At 34.8% G+C, this 18,426-nt stretch overlaps 1 protein-coding gene across 1 annotated transcript; it reads left to right on the forward strand.

Annotated features, from left to right (window-relative positions):
• The first annotated feature begins 1,069 nt into the window (after positions 1-1,069).
• On the forward strand, positions 1,070-12,745 carry LOC125056231 (alaserpin-like). The gene is made up of 9 exons (XM_047659264.1): positions 1,070-1,168; positions 2,296-2,384; positions 6,426-6,569; positions 8,376-8,579; positions 9,002-9,100; positions 10,185-10,325; positions 11,193-11,402; positions 11,889-12,033; positions 12,566-12,745. The coding sequence occupies exons 1-9, from the start codon at positions 1,147-1,149 to the stop codon at positions 12,688-12,690; spliced, it is 1,179 nt and encodes a 392-aa protein (XP_047515220.1). The 5' UTR covers positions 1,070-1,146; the 3' UTR covers positions 12,691-12,745.
• Positions 12,746-18,426: the final 5,681 nt, after the last annotated feature.

Genomic DNA, 18,426 nt, shown 5'->3' on the forward strand with positions numbered 1-18,426 from the left:
AAATCAGGTTCGCTGTTACAGAGTACTTATTATGTTGCTGCTATCAGAGATTCACGCCTATTATTTGCATTATACCCAATTATACCGGTCAAATAATAAGCATGAAATTTTTGTTATTTTATGCTATATAAAAATATAGATATAGATAAAAAAATAAGAGAACTTGGTCTCACCAAGTATTTTTTTTTAAATTTTATACCTTCTAAAAATATTTTTCAGTACCAAAAAATGAAGATCTACCTTGATATTCAACCTTGTGGGTACGGTGGCCTTTACAGGTCACACAGCGACAACACCGAAGTTGATCGATTTATAGAACATGTTTAAACTGCTCTCGATTCCCTTCTGTCTCTTTCGCCTGCTGAAGTCGTTATACTGGGTGATTTCAATGCCCATCATTTTGAGTGGTGGAATTCTCGTACGACCGACTATTTGGGAAGAGGCTACCATAATTTCGCCTACGCGAATACCAGACCGAGCTGACCATCAGCCTTCGCTATTAGATCTTATACTGACTTCTCATCCAGGCTTCTATGAGGTTATTGTGGATGTCCCTCTGGGGTCCTCCGACCACTGCTTGGTGCCTATCGTTATGGCAATTAGACGTCGAACCCGCCCGCAGTTTTCGGAATGCCGTCGTGTCTGGCATTACAAATCGGCCAATTGGGATGACATGCGTTATTTCTTTGCAGCATACCCATGGTCACAAGTCTGCTTCAAGGGTCTTGACGCCAGCGCTGAGTCGAGTGAGAGAGAGAGTCGCTGAGTGAGAGATGTGGTGCTACAAGCAATGGAACTCTATATCCCATTACCCATACTCTGTGGTTCCCATTCGTGGTAAATCTTGGCCATGGTTCGGTCATTCTTGCAGAGAGGCTTCCCGTCTTAAGCAAGAGCTCTATAAAAACTGGGCTCACACAGTGGCTATAAAGGATCTGTCCATAAAAATAAATTTAACGCTACCATTGCCGTGACTGCACGCGCGCACCTCGCAAACTGCTCGCGAGCTGCACATTCGCGGCATATTCGCCAGATGTGGACGCACCCTATGAATTACTATCACGCATTGACATATATTTAAAGAGAGTAAAACCTTTGTACAACAGGTTAGAGTGTGGCCGGCAAGAGGACGGGTCGACTGGCAGTATGAAGATCGCTTTATTTTATTGTAAGTTATTTTTTCTATTTAAAACATTTATTTAGTATTTTTGGTTCAATTAACACCGAATAGTTTTAAGTTTATTTTGTTTTTGTATTGAAGTGAAACTTCTTTATCGGCGTTGGAAAAAAATTTACCGTCACAGTTTTCGGTTGCGCGTCACAGTTTTCCTTTACGCATTATTATTTTTTTGTCCCTACCATGGTTGATTCGAAGAGATTCAAAGGCATTAATAGCAAAAATATATAATAACTATAACATTGATAGTAATAGTTATATTACAATTAATGAAATTCTGTCATAATCTTAGTAGAAATAAGGTAAAATGAAATAATTTTATTATTTGTATTCATGTCTATGATAATAAAGCCTTTTCTAAAACTTTATCTAATTTAACATTATTTAACCAATTTCTGTAAAGTTGCATATAGTAGATCATTTTTTGAAAAAATAAGTTCATAAAGAAGTTTCACTTCTTACGTGTGTACTGTGTACACTAGTACACGCACACATTTTTGTTTTAAATAAAGTTTCTTTAATTTGATTAGATTTGTTTATGTTATTGTTTGTTTATGTTTATGTTGGTTATGTTATTGTATACACTTTATCCACTATATTTCTTTTTTTATATTTTTTTAGTTTTTTTTTTATATTTCTTAAACTTGAAAGAAGTAGGTAGGTTTCCCAAACTCCGAATATCAGTTATATGAGTCCCGGAAGCACAATGTCAAGTGTAATATGTTCAATACCCTGATTCCTGAATTAATAGCCATTGAAGCGACGATTATAAAACCTTTTTTTAACCGGATTTTTTATTAAATTTTTTTTAACTCTTTAGTTTGTTAGGAAGTACTGTAGTTTCAAGCCCCAACGTTAGAACCCATAGTGTTTTTTTATGTTTTCTGTAATTCTAGTAATTTATAATATATTAAGCAACAATAATAAAAAAAAAATTACACTATTTTAACTAAACCATAATAATCTTGCTTCAAATGTACGTCTAATTAACGCTAATTTTTAATATTCAATTTCTAACATAGCTTTTAACTTCAATTTACCAAAATTATGTTAACCTATGTTATCCAAAATTGAAATGAACTAAATATTGAGTGTTAAAATTCGCTAATATTTTTCAGTGTTTTCTGTGGCCGCCGTCACGATCGCCGTGGTACTACCGGGAGACCTCAAAAGGGGAAATGATGCATTTACATCGAGAATGTTTTATGTGAGTGTTTTATATATCTATATTATCTATTACGTAAATAAATTATATATTTTCATAATAATTTATTTATTTATTAAAGTACGCCACATCATAATATATCAACAGTATATATTATGTTACAAGAAAATGTGAATGTGAATTAAAGTAGGCTATTATTAGGTATTATTATTCCGTTAAGGGTAATGAATAAACTTAAAAACTACTAAACATTGAGAAAACATTATAAAAAATAAATATCTAGTGAATTATAAAATTCTACTTGTAAATTAGTACACATTTTCCAGTTAAATCACCTAATGAGTAAAATGCATAACTCAGATAACAGTTATGCGTTTTGAAATGTAACGTCTGTATAATTGATGATTATGCTTTTCTAATGTAATATCTTGAATTCAATATTTATATAAAGCTATTAATAGTTCGATCCTGGCTCATCGGGGTGCTAACATAATAGAGGATTTTTTCACTTTTCACTCACTTTGCTATGTAACGAATGAATGCAATGTAACCGTCGAAGAGAGTGCCTACGTCTGTCTATACTCTCGGGGCGTAACTCCGACGATTTAGAAAAGCGCCATGCTTATAAAGCTAAGCTAAGAAAGCCTGAGTGAGCCTGTAAAATCTACAGCCTTGGCTCGTACAATAGGTCATCTTATACTCTAAATGATTTTGACATTTTGACAATTATTAGCATTGATAATAAAGGGTGTCTCAGTAAGAGTGCACTTTTTCATTTTTAAATAAAGACAAGTATTTTATGACAGAGTTGTGATATTTTTACTGTATTGTAAAGAAGACATGTTCCAATTAAGTATGGAATAAAATATCCGGCAAATGACCTCCACGGCTCCGATGACAGGCCATTACACTTTTCATGAAATTTTCCATGACTTTTGCACAGAGATGTGGCTGTATCTTACCGATGACGCGTTGAATTTCCGATTTGAGCTCAGGAATGGTTTTCCTGTTTATTCGCATAAACTCGAGTTTTCACAAAATCCCAAAGAAAAAATCGCAAGGCGTTAAATCGCACGATTTTGGTGGCCAGTTGACATCAGAACTTCGTGAGATAATGTGTTCTGTTCATCGGAGAAAATGACTTTTTTCGAAAAATTGGCATCGACTTCACTTTGCTCCATTACTCATTGAACAATTTGCTTTCCTTGCCGGTGCTTTCCTTGGTCTGCTGGTTTGAGCTCCTGAGTTAACTGAATGTAGTACGCATGGAGGTGGAGGTCTTTAGTCAAAATTTTTTGCGTCGAATTGATGTTTTCGGGTATTCGGCGACACTCGTTTACGCAGCAATGTTTTCATGAGACCGACCGGTACGATGACACAAAGGATTCTTATCATCCATAATTCACCCAGTTTCATTAACTTTTTTGACCACTCTTCGAATGGTTGACACATTAGGTGCACTTTCTCGGCTGAAAATTTGGTGAAGTTTGCGAGCGATTTCAGCGTAAATTTCCCCATTTTTGTAATGAGTTTTCACAATTATAACAAGTTGTTCTTTTAAAAAGCGCTCCATTTTTAATAATCGGAATAAACAGAGGTGCCAGCTGTCAAATTTCAGAGTTGCCACTTGCATGAAAACAAAAATATAACAATTTTAAAAAGTGCACTCTTACTGAGACACCCTAAATATACCCCCCCCACACACAGCTTTTTGTTAAAAAAATTGGGAGAAATTGTCGTTAACAGTTTAAAAAAAATCAAAATTATAATTTTAAATAAAAAAAAAAAATTGAAGTTATATAGGGTGTCTCAGTAAGAGTGCACTTTTTAATTTTTAAATAAAGACAAGTATTTTATAACATACTTCTGATATTTTTATTGTATTGTAAAGAAGACATGTTCCGATTAAGTATGGAATAAAATATCCGGCAAATGACCTCCACGGCTCGGATGTCAGGCCATTACACTTTTCATGAAATTTTCCATGATTTTTGCACCGAGACGTGGCTGTACACCACCGATGACGCGTTGGATTTCCGATTGGAGCTAAGGAATGGTTTCGGGTTTATTCGCAAATAACTCGAGATTTCACAAAACCCGAAAGAAAAAATCGCACGGCGTTAAATTGCACGATCTTGGTGGCTAGTTGACATCAAAATTTCGTGAGATAATTTGTTCTGTTCATTGGAGAAAAAGACTTTTTTCGAAAAATTGGCATCGACTTCCCTTTGCTCCATTACTCATTGAGCAAATTGCTGGTGCTTTCCTTGGTCTGCTGGTTTGAGCTCTTGAGTTAACTGAATCTTGTACGCATGAAGGTGGAGGTCTTTAGTCAAAATTTGCTGCGTCGAATTGATGTTTTTGGGTATTCGACGACACTCGTTTACAGCAGCAATGTTTTCAAGGGACCGACCGGTACGTTGACGCAAAGGATTCTTATAATCCATAATTGACCCAGTTTCTTAAAATTTTTTGACCACTCTTCGATTGGTTGACACATTAGGTGCACTTTCTCGGCTGAAAATTTGGTGAAGTTTGCGAGCGTTTTCAGCGTTACTTTTGTGATGAGTTTTCACAATTATAACGAGTTGTTCTTTTGAAAAGCGCTCCATTTTTAATAATCGGAATAAACAGAGGTGACAGCTGTCAAATTTCAGAGTTGTCACTTGCAGGAAAACAAAAATATTACAATTTTAAAAAGTGCACTCTTACTGAGACACCCTATACTTCTTTAGGCGCGTTATGAAAAATTTATGAAAGTGAAATTTTACGATGCGCGCGCACCGTGACACAAAATTAACAGAATGAAGTTGCCCACGGAAGATGCTACGGCATTGGACATAATTTTGACATTACTTAATAATTGTATTTAATTATTTGCATACAATCAAAAACTATTTTTATTAATGCCAAAGAATTATAACTTCTTAGGCGCGTGTACACAAGTAAACGCACCCTTTTGTAATTTGTTATGGACACCCTGACACGGTTATTTTTTTACTTAAACGGGTTTCCAAATCTTACACATTGTAATGCATTGTTATAATACATAAACACATTTATTCATATAGCTTATGCTAGATTTTGTTTTTATCGTATCTCATACAAGCTTCAATGTCTAAGATGTATACCATACCAACGAATTAATTATATATTATCTTCTGCGAGGACGGTTTCAAACCCACGCTATGAAGTTAAACATTGTGAGGAAATCAGCATTTCTGAGATCCATTAAATATAGATATACAGGTAAATAAAAGGATAAATAAGACCTAAAAATCGGCGACTTTATTGAAATGGCTGATATTTAAAGAGGAAACAATCATTTGGATGTGTTTTGTAATGAAATATATTTTTTAATTCAAAACTTGACCGAGAAGTCCTTGATTTGATTTACAGCGAAACAATTAGTATTACGTGTAGCAAGGCATTAAAAGCTTGTTATGTATTATTATATGATAATGAAAAGGTGTAGACCACAGACGTACCGCAAATAGAAAACATGTCGTGCAATCTTAAAAATTAATTATATGTAGTAGTCAACTAGTGCATAGGCGTATATAGAAGGAGTTATGTGTTCCCCCAAGATGTTACCTGTGGATTCAAGACTTGACGCCTACGAAAAATAACAGAGACATCTCCCCTTAGAAAGTAACGGTTCAACCGAGCTCGTCTTTTAGTGTTTATAGTTCATAATTGAAGTAATAATTCAAATAGAATATAAATATTTTAATGTAGCCTTATTTTTATTATTAAAAATAAATATTGTCTGTTGTTTATATTAAAAGCTAGACAGCCAAACCAGCTGCCCACTGCAGTATTTTCAAACCAATTCGACTTAGGGTCCTTCAAGAAAAGAGCGTATCAATTTTTGAAAGGCCGGCAACGCACTTGCTTCTGGCACTGTCCTTGGGCGGCGGCATCACTCAACATCAGGTGGGCCTCCTGCCCATTTGCCTACTATTAAAAAAAACTTCTTGAACGACTGACCATAACTATAAGCACTCGAAGCGTCGAGAAATGTAAATAATGAAATAACGACTGCTTTGCAGTTTATTAAAATACTAAATACGTTCTTTACAGGAAATAGTGAAGGAGAATCCACAACAGAGTGTAGTGCTGTCAGGATACTCTGTACTGACCCCATTGGCCCAGCTCGCCTTGGCCTCTGAGGGTGAATCGCACCACCAACTTTTGAAGGCCATTGGCATGGCCAACGATAATGCGGTAAGTGAAGAGGCTATTCGAGGGATTCAAGTTAATTTTAGTTATATTTTATTTTTTTATTTATATAAGTTAAATATGTTATATTGAATCCACTTTTAAAGTATATTTATTAAAGAACATCACATATATATTGCATTTTCTACAGTATAAGTAACAATCAATTCTAAAATATATGATTAAGTGAACATAAATTTTATTTAAAAAAAAATACACTTCTATTTTTAGTTATTACTAGTATTTTTTTATTTAAAATACTCAATCTCTTAACAATGCTGATATTATACTAGAGTTAGTTAATGACCTTTCATTTTAAAGCTTTATTGTAAGACAAATTCAATGCAGATGTACTTACAGCCGTTAGTCGTGAATCGTCATTTAACAAGTCATTTAACTTTTAAGGTCCAGAGAGATCTGGAACCCAAAAAGATATTTCACAGCCTATGCTTCCTTATATAATTAACTAAACTAGCATTTAAATGTACCGAAGTTCACAACATCATAAGATATAACCTACTGACTTCCTATTTACATGGTAGAACTCAGAAGGTTGAAGTGAATGGTAAGAGGTCCTTAGGGTTGGCAGTAGATATGGGGGTACCACAGGGCTCAATTCTTGGCCCTTTCCTCCTTCTTGTTTATATAAATGATGTAACTTTTATGGTAGAGAAAAAACATCGGATAGTTTTGTTTGCTGATGTAATGTCCTTGATTTTTAAAATCAAACGACAAATAACGAATTTTGACGATGTGAACAACAACAATCTTTGATTATCCAATGGTTTAGTATGAATAGCCTTCAATTTAATGCAAAAAAGGAATACATTTTGTGCAAAAAATGCAAGGGTTTTGGATACTAGACCAAAATAATAGATAAATGGTGAGGAATTGAATCTGGACAACTGTATTTCTTGGAATCACCATGGATACAAAACTTCAGTGGTCCCCTCATATTAACGGATTGGCGAAGAGACTTAGTTCTGCAGTCTACGCGGTTAAAAAAATTCACTCACTAACTGATGTCGATACAGCTGGACTAGTTTATTTTAGTTACTTTCATAGCTTAATGACTTATGGCTTATTATTATGGGGTCATGCTGCTGATGTCGAAACTATTTTCACCCTGCAGAAGACGGCCATTCGTGCAATCTATAATTTAAAATGTAGGGAATTTCTAAGAGATAAATTCAAGGAAATTAATATACTTACCTTTCCCTCGCAATATATTTATGAAAATATTATGTATGTATACAAAAATAGTGATAAGTTTACTAGAATAGAACATACGCACAATGTTAATACTCGGAACAAACGCAGGCTGCAATTTCCCCGTATTCTAGATATCTAAAGTTAGTCATTCTTTTTTGGGAAAAGGGATAGTCTTCTTTAATAAAATCCCAGAGGCTATTTTATCTTTGCCTTTTAATAAATTTAAGAAATGTATTAAAGAAAAGCTGTGTAAAAAGGCTTACTATAATGTTAACGATTATCTAGTTGATAAAAGGGCCTGGGACTAGTGCTAGACAGGCTACTTCTAATTAATTTGCGATATTTGTTTTAAAATAAGTGTTGTTTGATGATTTGCTATTTTAAAAGAGTACCGAGAGTTTTTTCTCCGGCTTTTTCTCTCAGCTTACACCCTCTGTCTTATTGCCGATGAGTAGGGAAGCCTACAAATTCAAATTTAATGACGTGGAATACGTGTTACATGTATCATATGTTCCATAATAAACATATTTTATTTTATTTTTATTTTAATTTAATGCATCTTTCATCTCAAGAGTTAACGTTTTTTTATAAATGTTTCAGATAATAGCTGCGTTTTCAGAGGCCAAAAGAAACTTAAAAACCATAAATGGAGTGGAACTTAAAACAGCAAGTAAAATATACGTCACGTCCAAATCTGAAGTATATGAAAACTTTGCAACGACCATCCGTGACGTGTTTGATTCCGAATTCAAAAATGTAGACTTTACTCAAGCACAGAAAACCGCTAACGAAATCAACGCTTGGGTAATAAATACATTTAACAACAATAATTTCAAAATTCTAAACTATCATTATTCAGACATAAATTTTTCTGCCATAGTATAGTTTAATATTTTTTTTTGTTTCGTAGAAACATGTTTTAATACGGGTTTTTCATTAATTTTTGTTTAGAATTGTAGTGCCTCTCTCTCTCTATCTCTCGTAGATTTTCTATACAGATTTGGCAGCTGTAGTGGTTAGATAATTGATTTTTCTGCCAGGACATATAGTCAGATTTTTTCTAATTTTTTGGCAGAGGTTTGGGTAAATGCTGGTAGCATTAGGCAGTCAGCCTAAAATCTATTAATCCATACAAGCTTACAATGCAATTAAAATCGTTATCTCTTTGTGAATTTCATACAAAAATGAACATGTTGCAATTGGGTTAACACAAACATTAATTACAGGTTGAAGAACAAACGAATAAAAAAATTAAAGATCTCGTTGACCCGTTTTCCTTGGATGCCGATACTCATGCTGTTCTTGTCAACGCTATCTACTTTAAGGTAAAATAACATTTAAAATACGCAATAACTTTTAAATCTTATTGTAAAGTTACAAAGAGGATAATCAGATACTTATGAATATAATAAAACGATATACACGAGTGAAAATGACATTAGTACTTATAAAGACACCGGTCACCGGTATCTACCAGGCGCCAACTTAAATCTTTAATTAGCGCCTGTTTGTTAGTTGATCCCCAAGTGTTATTTTATTTCACATTAATACAATAATAAAAAAAAGATAAATAATAATTTTCCTGTGTGATTAATAAAATATTTTGTCACAAGTAAATTTTAAGCTAAGAAAATAAAATATTTATAAAATAACTAGCGGACCCGACAGACGTTGTCCTGTCTTAACTATGAATATTGATTTCTAATTGGTATAATTATCTAAAAAAAATATTTAGGAAACAAAGTGTATATGATATAAGAACATTCTTTGTTTGTTTTTCTGGCGCGTATATTTTAGTTTTTTAGTTTTGTTGGTATTCCGCCACGAGAACAGAAGTATTTTATCAATATAATTAATTCATATGAATATTATCAATATAATAACTCCAATCGAAGCATTTGTTTTAAACGATATTAATTTTTCTTAAATCCTTTTGACGATTTGTGCAGTACGCATTCTGTCAATGTTATGTCAAATGCCATAAGGTTACATCAAAAAAGTTTGAATTGTAAAAGCGCTATGCACTGATAGCGCTGATCGTAACATAAGTTAGGATAACTTAACAAGGTGGTCAAGTTTTCTTAAATTATCTAATTTTCCGCGCAATTTTCTTAATATTTCTTTCATAAGAACCTTTTCCTGAGAATAACAAACACAACAAAAAGATAATTTTCTAAATCGGTCCAGCCGTTCACGCATGATGCACGCATCATTTTTATATTTTATATTTAGAAGATATTTTTAAGTTATAAATTCAACATTTAAATTGGCAACAAGACAAAACTGTCAGCATAATATAATGTTCTATATAAAATTATTAGTTCCAAGCAGCTTCATAAAACCTAGGTACATATAAATACATATGTAATTTATTAAATTGTTTTTCATTATTTATTTAATGTTCTATAGGGTCTCTGGCAGAAGCCGTTCAACCATGGCAATACATACGACCAGGTGTTCCATATTACTAAAGAGAGATTAGTAACAGTTCCGATGATGTACCAAAAATCTTATTTCAATTACGTGGAGGTTCCAGAATTAGACGCTAAGGTAAGGTTTAAAGTATAGAGTTTTATAACTCTTGTAGTTTGCAGATACCGTAAAACCTCTTGGATTAAATAACCAAGTGCAATAATAGGGATAGCGGGGAAGGATTGGAAAATAATGGCGAGGATGAGAGACAAATGGAAGAATTTGCAGGAGACCTTCACTCCGTAGGAGGTCGTGTTTTACTACTGTAACTGTAAACTGTCAAACATAACGACATGGGCTTAATGTAATTCTGATTATTAAGTACCCGAATACAGGCTGTTTTAAATTTAATTATTGAAGTAAAACTTCTTTAAGCGCGACTAGGGGGTATGTTTTTGACGGAGGTAATGCTTACTATAGTCTGTGTAGTTTTCTCTATTTAAAATAACAACGATAGCGCGTTTTATAAGTCCGTCAGCGCCATCTAGTGGTGCATTATTTGAACTGATTTAAGTTCAGTTACTTGGTAGAGTTTTTTTTAGGATAGCATTCACTCGTTTTATTTGATACTGATTCTTGTAATTATGTTATTATTATTATATTTATATTTAAAATGAAAATCCATACAAGTAACATGTGACCAAATTAAAATTCCACTATAAAGGGAAGGTTCCCATCCTAGCTTGCTTTTCTTTTGTTATAGATACGGCCAGTTTTTTCGTATTTGAATAATCTTTGTTAAGCACATGAATAATAAATATAATTAAATTATAATATGATATTTCTTATTTGATCTTTAATCATTTCAGTGATATATGCCGTCAACGCCAAAGAAGTTTTACTTCAATCGCGCGTAAACGTAACACGCACACACTTTATTTTTGTTTTATTCACATGTACGAACATGTGTTTGTGTACTTAACAGGTAATAAACATATTTTACAGGTCCTCCAAATGTTCTATGAAGGTCGTGAAGCATCTATGATACTGGTGCTCCCCAATGAAATCGATGGAATAGACCAGCTAGAGGAGAAATTACGAGACCCATCAGCAATCGACAGAGCCATTCATAACATGTACGATACACAAGTCCATGTCACAATTCCTAAGTTCAAAATTGAAACTACAACAGACCTGAAAAATGTTTTATTTAAGGTAACTTATTATTTTCTAAAGTTTTTTAAACATTGTGTTTTCTATAACGTTTTTAGATAATACTTAGACCTAACTTCCGATTTTAAATCTTCATTTATGTTGGCGAACATAATAATAACAAAGCCCGTTTATTATCTCGACAGTACAGTTTAGATTTGTTATATGCATTTTTTTCTTGTTATTCTTATATCCTGGCTTCTGTGCCATTGATCGGAATCTCTTCACGGGTAAAGGCCTCCTCCAGCTTTTTCTAAATATCTCTGTCCATTGCTTCTTTTCTCCATTCGCTTCCTACAAAAGCTTCTATATATTCTATCCATCTTCTTTTTGGGTGCTTTTCTCCTTCTTTCCCTTGTGCCTTTCGATATAAGGAACATTACACACAAAACCTTTGTTTTAAATTACTACTCCATTAAATAATCTTATTCTGCTTACATTTTTATGGGCAGTTAGAATAATCCAATTTAGAATTGAATATTTTTTCAGATGAACGTTACGAAACTATTTGTACCCGGACAAGCCCGTTTAAGTAAAATGCTAATGGAATGGGATGACATATTTATATCTGACGCCATACAGAAGGCTTTCATTGAAGTCAATGAGGATGGCGCAGAAGGTGCAGCAGGCAACGGTAAGTCACGATATAATTCATTCTGACAATTAAATATAATGCTAATTCAATTTTGACTTAAATCGGTTAGTGAGTATGCTCACTCAGAACAAAGGATTAAACAAAGGAACAAAAAAAAAAACAAGTAAGACAAAGGACTGTGACTGATTAGTTAAAATAGAGCCTGTATGGCAGGGGTCCGACGGTCAATAATATCGTGATCCAATACCATAATAACTGTCTCAGTATATATTGAATCAACTGGTGGGACTTTCAATAGATTGGAGCCTGGGTTACATTTTTCTTATGTAACCTAAAGGACCGGCAACGCACTTGCAAGCCTACTGGCAACGGTCTATGAGCTGTATCAGTTGCTCAACTGCTCGTTTGCCCCATGTAACACAAAAAAAATATGACAGTTACTTTTTATGATAATAAATATGTTTTTATTGGATGTTACTGGCCTTGACTTATTATATTACACAACATTCTTTCAATAATTGTTCGATAATTTTCTATTATATTTTATTATAATTCCAATGTTTTGTTTCAGAATTCGATGGTACGACAGCCAGTCTTGACTCACAACCGCCGGTTACATTCTTTGCTAATAGACCATTTTACTTTGAAATAAGGGTAAACGATATACCCATTTTTAACGGTGTTAAAGCTGAATAATATTGAACTTGACTTGTAAAAGGTGACATGTATTTAATAAAGTGTTATTCGAAAATGTTGTTTTAAACAAGAAACGAATAACTTATATAATTATAGATAAGTCTTACCGCTGTGTTAGATTCCCGTATATCTAAAACGTGTTTGATTTTGACGTAAAATGCGATTTCTTCGATACAAAGAGTCCCCTCGTAAAGCCGTAAGTGTGCTGTGATTGTGAGGAAGTTGCATAGATCTGTTTGCGCATTCTTAAGTTCTCAGGTCATTTTTACACATGTATATCCTTTCTGTAACAAATCTTCATAAGTATCAGCTGATTATCCTCCTTGAATGTATGATGTTTGATAGCAAAAATAAAATAACACTCTGTGTTCTAATGTGGCACTCGGGGACTGCCGCGGTAAAGCTATTGCATAGCATTTTTTATCAACTTATGCAGTTATAATTATTTATTTATGCAGTATTTGTTTTTCTTTGATATTAATTCAAGTTTTTTCTTTGATATTATTTCAATCTACCACTCTACCAGACTCAGACTAAAATGCCTATATAGTCTGTCTCACTCTAACGCGTACCGGATGCACCGGCCGCGCTCACGCTCACCTATATTACGTCATCGTGTGTAAGGTTTTTTTCGTTACGGAATTTCTTGGTTCGGTCGCGGCGCTCAAAACCCGCAATAAAATCTATGCAATAGCTTAAAATTGCGCTTGCGAGGTTTAAACTTAACTTTAGATTATACTTGTATTACAAAAACTCTAAATTATAATCAGGCCATCTCTCTTTATATAAATGTTATAAAACACCCAGCTTTCATTAAATATTATTCGTGTATGGTTTAAATTAAGTATTAATATACCTAAAGTCTAAAGTATCAGTGTTACAAGAATGTTTAAGTCTTCTTTTGCTTCCATTACTGGAGGTGGGCGTCGGTTCCGTGAAGCGTGTTTTGTCCTATGCTAGATGCAGCAACTCTTTCGCAGTTGCAATACCCGTCCACTCCCAAAAAACCATGAGTTTTTCCTCCTACCAACACGCCGTTGATCCTGGATTTTACCCATTATAATTAATTGAAGAAGGTGGTAGCGGTCATGACGCAACACACAACATGTTCCAACCTAATTAAGAAGTTTCTCGTTAGAGACCTTCTGGACCCAGCCTGTACAAAGCATGGGTATATAACACCACATCTCAAATGCTTCCAAGCGCCGGCGGGTATCTTTTTTTATTCTCCAAGCTTCACAGCCGTAGAAAACAACTGGTCATATGTTTGTCTAGAGTTAGTTAAATTATGCTAACACCTTTTTTAAGGGTAATATAACTCATTTGTTACCATTACATAGACATGTTAAATTGTACGTCACCTCGAATATACAATGGCAATAGCCCCAGCCCGTGGCTACTATAACATTCACGTAGTCATTAGTGTGGACACAAATCATTGACGGACAGGACACATTAGTCACCTGGCAATGAAGCCACATATAGCCAAATAGAATACGGTTTGACAAAAACCACGTCGCCTCTTTTTTTATATCTAGCTCGTGTATTCCCTTTGTCTGCTAATTGCCCGTTAATTGTACTACCGTTAGACAAATGTGAAATTAATATATATTTATTTTCGCCATTAATAATTAATTAGTGTAGGTAAACAAGCGATAAAATATATATTTTGCAATTAAGCAATCGGGATTAAGTCTATAAATTTAGATTTGCGGAATGTAAATTGGATTTTTGCAGTGTTGGCCTCAGCGAGCGACTGTCATACCTGAGGTCGTAGGTTCGATCCCGGCGGTGCACAAATGGATTTTCTTTCTATGTGCGTACTTAACATTCGCTCGAACGGTGAAAGAAAACATCGCGAGGAAAACGGGTTGCCTTACACTTACTTGCCTATTAGATTGACAAATGATCATTGAACAGATACAAAAATCTGAGGCCCAGTCACTGGTTTATTTTTTTTAATTAGATTTTCGGGGAGCTTCGAAATATAAGCATATGGGTGCATACAGGTGTTTTTGGAATCAGTTAAAAATTATGTATCCTGTTATCCTGTAGGTAATACAAGTTATAAGAAATAAAAAAAAAGGTTTCTAAATTTAGGTTTAGTGCCAGCCTTGCGATTCTGTAACTCACTTTTCGAACTCACACAGCGGTTTTCGCATCGGCGGTCGCTCCCAAATCAGTCGTGAAGCAGTCATTTTATGATTTGGCATTCTGATAAACAATAAACTACAAGCTCCCACCTTTTCAGAATGCCAAATCATAAAATGACTGCTCATTCATGTAGGTATTACACAATGTACACTTATGAACTTGAAATTATACATTGTGTCACCTATAATATGAAGAAATGAATTTGAATTTGCTGTAAACGTATATTATAGACTTTGTATTCAAAAAATGCCCGTTTCATAATGTGAGAGCTGTGAACTATAATCAGGTGACCGTTGGTATGTGCCTCACGTTTTGCAGCCACGGTACAAAAATATAATGCTCTAGCTGCTAAAGGATTTTAGCTCAACTTCTTGAATAGCTCTAATGGAGAAATCTGCTAAGCCATTTTAAATGTCTTTTGATGATACTAATTGCGTAAAGAACTTGCTTAGTAGCATTTTTAGTAATTATTTTTAAATTTTTAGTTAAATATTTAATAATATACAATGCAAGTATTGTATATTATGAAATATACAATAATAAATGTAGTTTATTAGTAATAATAATAATAATCAAATATAAAGGATTTACAGTTTCCTTAACTTACGTAGTAAGTAATAAAAGTAATAGACCAGTGCAGATAGCCTTTAAAATAAATAAAAAGTGAAAAAAATTACAGTAGGATGAAACCCATTAGAATAGGAGGGGAATATGATCAAAATGAAAGGAAAAATAAATAACGGTCGATCTGAGGTCGGGAAGGGGTAGGGGGGAGTTTTAAGGGTAAAAAACGGTTTATCTCGATTTCCAGCAAAACTAAAAGTCCTATCGAAGAAAGTTAAATGGCAAAGTTAGAGGTAATAAAAAGATCTAAAACTTTTGTATTCACACATTTTTCACATAACCTCAAAATTTATGTGAAAAATTCAAAAAACCAAGTTTTTGGTTTTTTATTTTTATCTTTAACAAAAATATTTTTTATTTAACGAAATTTGGTGAAAACTTACCTTACTATGTCCCAAATACACTGTAATTTATTTGATTAAAAATAAGTATTTGTAGAAAAACGCTTTTTACCGGATTAAAGTTATGTATTATTATTATAAATTTACAACTATTTGACATAATTTTAAATTTATCCGACGTTTCGCGTGCTTTACAGCGTGCGTGGTCACGGTGACTGAAGACAAAAGATGTTAAATGTCAAAAGGTATCACAGCTGCAGAGAAAGTTGCCTTATCTGTATTTGTTTCCCCGGAGTTGGTATCGACTAAAAGATGGAGGGTTTTGGCAAAAATGGCTCACGGTGTCCTCTATTTTCGCGGATTGTTTTTCTTTTTGAGATTTTAATTTGGATATTATTGGATCCCAGGTGTTTGACAATTTTAGGCCGTCTTCTCTATTGAAATTGGGGTGTTTTTTGATTTCAATGGCTTCGCGTACCAATCTTGGGAAGAATCTTTTCTCTTTCGCAAGTACTTTCGGTTGGTCAAAGCGTATGTAGTGATTAGGCCTATCTAGTATGTGTTCACAGACTGCTGATTTTGTGTGTCGTCTATGTCTTATGTCTGCAATGTGTTCTTTGAGTCTGCTGGACATATTGCGTTTAGTTTGCCCTATGTAAGACAGGCCACAGTCGCAATCCAGTTTGTATATACCTGCATCTTGCAATGGGGTGTTACTTTTGATTGGTCTTAGGAATTGCTGAATCTTCTTGTGCGGCTTGAAAATTGTATGAATAGAAGCTCGTTTTAGGATCCGGCTAATTCTATCTGTAACTCCCTTTACATATGGCAAGTAGGCTGGCTGGCGGGGAACTGTTTGTGTCTTGTTTTTGTTTTTGTGATGTAGCCGGGGGATGCGCAGCTTGTTTCGGTGTAGCACCTGTTTGACATGCTGTAGTTCCTCCTCGAGGTGGGCATCATCACAAAGACGCTGGGCTCTCTGAAACAAACATTTACCGACAGAAAGCAGTTGTGAAGGGTGGTGGTGGGATTCACCATTGAGGTACCTATCTGTGTGGGTTGCCTTCCTGTGTATTGTGTGACCTAGTGTGCCATCTGCTTTGCGTATAATTAAAATGTCTAAAAAGGGCAGACAGTTGTTGTTTTCTTGTTCAACAGTAAATTTAATGTTCTTGTGTATTGAATTTAAATGTGCTAGAAATGCAGATATTTTGTCATTGGGGAGTACTACAAATGTGTCATCGACATATCTCTTGTACAGTCGAGGTTTAACCGGGGCATTGGCTAGAGCTCTCTCCTCAAAGTCCTCCATGAAGATGTCAGCGACTATAGGTGACACTGGAGAACCCATGGCTACTCCATCAACCTGCACATTTTGCAATGATATCTAGATATCATTGCAAAAAGACTTAGGGAACAGAACATGTCACCAGATTATGTAGATATTGTAAAACACTGTCTCACATCAGGATACTTAATGTGGAAAGATGAGTTCTATGTGCAGGTTGATGGAGTAGCCATGGGTTCTCCAGTGTCACCTATAGTCGCTGACATCTTCATGGAGGACTTTGAGGAGAGAGCTCTAGCCAATGCCCCGGTTAAACCTCGACTGTACAAGAGATATGTCGATGACACATTTGTAGTACTCCCCAATGACAAAATATCTGCATTTCTAGCACATTTAAATTCAATACACAAGAACATTAAATTTACTGTTGAACAAGAAAACAACAACTGTCTGCCCTTTTTAGACATTTTAATTATACGCAAAGCAGATGGCACACTAGGTCACACAATACACAGGAAGGCAACCCACACAGATAGGTACCTCAATGGTGAATCCCACCACCACCCTTCACAACTGCATTCTGTCGGTAAATGTTTGTTTCAGAGAGCCCAGCGTCTTTGTGATGATGCCCACCTCGAGGAGGAACTACAGCATGTCAAACAGGTGCTACACCGAAACAAGCTGCGCATCCCCCGGCTACATCACAAAAACAAAAACAAGACACAAACAGTTCCCCGCCAGCCAGCCTACTTGCCATATGTAAAGGGAGTTACAGATAGAATTAGCCGGATCCTAAAACGAGCTTCTATTCATACAATTTTCAAGCCGCACAAGAAGATTCAGCAATTCCTAAGACCAATCAAAAGTAACACCCCATTGCAAGATGCAGGTATATACAAACTGGATTGCGACTGTGGCCTGTCTTACATAGGGCAAACTAAACGCAATATGTCCAGCAGACTCAAAGAACACATTGCAGACATAAGACATAGACGACACACAAAATCAGCAGTCTGTGAACACATACTAGATAGGCCTAATCACTACATACGCTTTGACCAACCGAAAGTACTTGCGAAAGAGAAAAGATTCTTCCCAAGATTGGTACGCGAAGCCATTGAAATCAAAAAACACCCCAATTTCAATAGAGAAGACGGCCTAAAATTGTCAAACACCTGGGATCCAATAATATCCAAATTAAAATCTCAAAAAGAAAAACAATCCGCGAAAATAGAGGACACCGTGAGCCATTTTTGCCAAAACCCTCCATCTTTTAGTCGATACCAACTCCGGGGAAACAAATACAGATAAGGCAACTTTCTCTGCAGC

The sequence above is a fragment of the Pieris napi genome, chromosome 14 (genome assembly GCF_905475465.1).
Source record: "Pieris napi chromosome 14, ilPieNapi1.2, whole genome shotgun sequence".
Classification (NCBI taxonomy): Eukaryota; Metazoa; Arthropoda; class Insecta; order Lepidoptera; family Pieridae; genus Pieris; species Pieris napi.